The following is a 3,437-nucleotide window of genomic DNA, read 5'->3' as shown; positions in this document are numbered from 1 at the left end:
TTATCACCCATCCCTAGAGAAAAGAGAACATTCACACATTTTTTTGTTAATGTGCAAGGGATTGTGGGTAAAATTTTCCAAAAATCGACTAGAAGTATTTGTACAGCTAAGACTTCGTATGCACTTATTCTTTTCTTAAAATGATTAAAAATGGGTCTTGCAAACACATAAAAAAGCTAATTGAGCATGCTTCAGAAATATAGATCAATTGCATCCAAAAATAAAAACAAAAGTACCGCTTATGACCATGATTTTCTGTTGCATTCATTATGATAATTGCAGCTGGAGCACTGTCTGCAGTTACAGACTCTCAGGCTCAGAACTGTAGTAATCCCACAATCCTCTTTTGTCTTACCTCTGAGCAAAATGACTGTGGTTTGTCACAAGGTGGATCACATGACTGGTCCGTCCCTGGCAGTAGAGCTGGAGGGCATCCACCTGGAAGAAATAAGAGGGTAGAGATCATTTTCAAGCTTTTGACAACTCGGCTTGGAAGAAAGTACATACAATATGTGCTAGAAAAATGGCATCTTTTGCACAATATACATATTACAGTATATACTGCATACTGTGTGCAGATGCTGGTATCATAGTCTCCGATGTTCTGTAGTGCGTCATGATAATATACACCATCTAAAACCACTGTATTTAAAAGAGAACTCTGCTAATTTGTTTTTTAAATTATTATGCATGCAGTTTCATGAGCTCATTTATTCAGAAGCTACAAAAATTCATTTGTCACACCACAGGACCATTAAACATGACCTCGAGAAGGCAAAAAGGCATTTAAAAGTGGCAAAAAACTTATAAAAATACCAACAGAACCTAAGATGTACTCATTGCTTTATACTGTACATGCATAAACATTTTAATCTGAAATCTTGAAATTGATTAAAAGATTAAACACAAACTGTTCATCAATGACCCATTAGCAAAGGGGCTCTGATGGTTTGTTTTGGTATGTTATTCCTCATTGGCTGCTTATTCATGTGAGGTAAAGAAACAGATGTGAAGCGGTGTAGAACAGCACCTGTGACGTTTATTCCATCCGAGCGCTGACACCAGATCAGCTGAGGATTGCCCATCCACTGGTACTCATAACACTCCCCATCTAGATGGAAATCAATAGAGTAAATATACATTCTGCGGCCGTACACTTTTAGGCAGCTGTAGAGAGACTCGATAAGAGTGTTTTCATACAATCTTGTTTAAAAGTACCAAAACTTTTCAAATGTACCAAAATGTGAACCAAGTGCATGGTTGATGGTAGCCATTGACTTCCATAGTATTTAAAAATACTATGAAAGTCTATGGCTACCGTCGACTGTTTGGTTGCCAACATTTTTCAAAATATCTTCTTTTGTATTTGACGGAAGAAAAAAACAGGTTTGCAACAAGTGGAGTGAGACAAAATGACGACACAATTTTCATTTTTGGGTGAACTATCCCTTTAAAAGAGAATGCATTTGTAACAAATCAAGCTGAAGACATCCAACTGCATTTCATGTAAAATTCTTAAATACATGCACATAAATATATACATGCCCTTGTGAAAAAGTAGTATGCTTAATTGTATTGAATGTGCACTTATAGGCCTAGTGCACTTTAAATCTTAAAAGTATATTTTTGAAAACTGTACTTGCAGATAATATAATATTAGTGCAATAAAAGGCACTTTTAAGTGCGTTTACAGAGTACACTTTCATGACTATATTTCTCAACACATTTATGCACAGATTTTACATATCACACAGTACGTGTTTTAAATTCTTATGTTTGAATTGTTTTGTTGTGCTTTAAAGTAATACACTTATTTTGATGTGTTGACTAACGTACTAAAGCACATGTAAAGTACTTGATTGTAATTTTAACTGTAGCTTGTTCTTTGATATTACATTTAAAGTTAACATTTTCAATGTACTAAATTGCAACATCATTATAAATGTGTAATTATAAATATATTTAAATACATGACATACAAATTTCAGTAGAAATGACATTAAAGTATATTTTAGTTTTGCATAAATGCTTCAAGTAATTATGAAATTACATACAGAGATATACTTCGATCCTACTTAAGTGGATCAAAAAACCTCTTATGTTCAAATAATTGCATTTAACTTACATTTAAACTATAATCATGTAATTACAATTAACATGCAATTAAGTATCCTGAAAGATTACATCACAAAGTATATTATTTCCATAACAAGTACTCTTTTTAAAAGTATGCCCAAGTGTACTTTTTTTTGTGAAGATGATGCCACTATAAAACAAATGTGTGTTATAAAATGTTACATTTTTAAAATTCTTCATGTTGAATAAAATCAAAGTAAAGCAGAGTCTTTATGCCAATGAGAGAGGAGGAGCATGTGTCTCACTGCTGCAGGGCCGGGTCTGCCACTCCTGATCGGGGCACTGAGCGATGTTCTCCGGCTCCTGCGCGATGACCGCACGTGAACGGACCTGCACCGGAGTGAAGTCCAAACGCTGGCCCTTCACACACACACTCTGACACAGGCTCCAGTCGGACCACTCCATCAGGTAACAGTCACCTGAACAGATCAACACGAGAGCTGAGCTGCCTGATAACCAACTCACTTCAGCATGACAACAACAGAAGCGCTGGGGAAGCTCTCAAACTCTAATTTGACATGTAATAATTCACTTATAATTTGGCAATAAGAAGTAGCCAAAAAGAAGTAGAAGTAGAAAGAAGTAGTTCAAATTTAGTCATATCTACCATTTTAAGAATGTTATCTAATATAGAAAACTAAAAAGAAGCTGGGCATTACATTGAAGCTATTTAAGGGAATAATATTTTAGATTATATATTTTAGAATAATTATCAGATTATATATTAAACAAATATTAAACAGATTTGTGATACAAAACAATGAAAAACTCAAATAGGGTGACAGAATCATATATAACTAACTTGAAAGTGGTGACAAACAGCAATATTGTTGTAGAACTAAATATTTATAAGAAAAATAAAACAGTTGAATGACACACAGGGTCAATAATATTAAGGAATCGACCGATAACAAAGGAATTTAATTAATAAAAAAGCCTGGGTTTGCAGGTTTATGGGGGGAGTAAAACATTACAAGGATTTCTAATGCATATAGTAAAAATAATGTTATATACGTATATATACTATATTTATATATATACAGTATATATATATATTAGTGCTGTCAAATGATTAATTGCGATTAATCGCATCCAAACCAAAAGTTTTTGTTTACATAATATATGTGTGTGTACTGTGTATATTTATTATGTATGTATAAAAGCACACACATACAGTATATATTTTGAAAATATTTACGTGTATATATTTATATTCGTATCATTTATATTATATACATATATTATATATATATATATTATAAACATAACATATTTTTCTTAAATATATACATGCATGTGTT

General features: G+C 32.8%; 1 protein-coding gene across 1 annotated transcript; it reads right to left on the bottom strand.

Annotated features, from left to right (window-relative positions):
- Positions 1–355: 355 nt before the first annotated feature.
- Positions 356–2,604, bottom strand: LOC107577509 (thrombospondin type-1 domain-containing protein 7A-like; the record flags this gene model as incomplete). The annotated part of the gene is made up of 3 exons (XM_016263576.1): positions 2,382–2,604; positions 1,031–1,111; positions 356–438 (listed from the first exon to the last, which is right to left on the bottom strand). Coding segments are annotated over exons 1-3 (324 nt in total), but the record flags the coding sequence as incomplete, so codon positions are not given.
- Positions 2,605–3,437: the final 833 nt, after the last annotated feature.

Source organism: Sinocyclocheilus grahami, unplaced genomic scaffold (assembly GCF_001515645.1).
Source record: "Sinocyclocheilus grahami isolate Dianchi unplaced genomic scaffold, SAMN03320097.WGS_v1.1 scaffold6264.1, whole genome shotgun sequence".
Lineage (NCBI taxonomy): Eukaryota > Metazoa > Chordata > Actinopteri > Cypriniformes > Cyprinidae > Sinocyclocheilus > Sinocyclocheilus grahami.
Note: the sequence above shows the minus strand (reverse complement) of the source record. Positions and strands in the feature narration are given on the sequence as shown.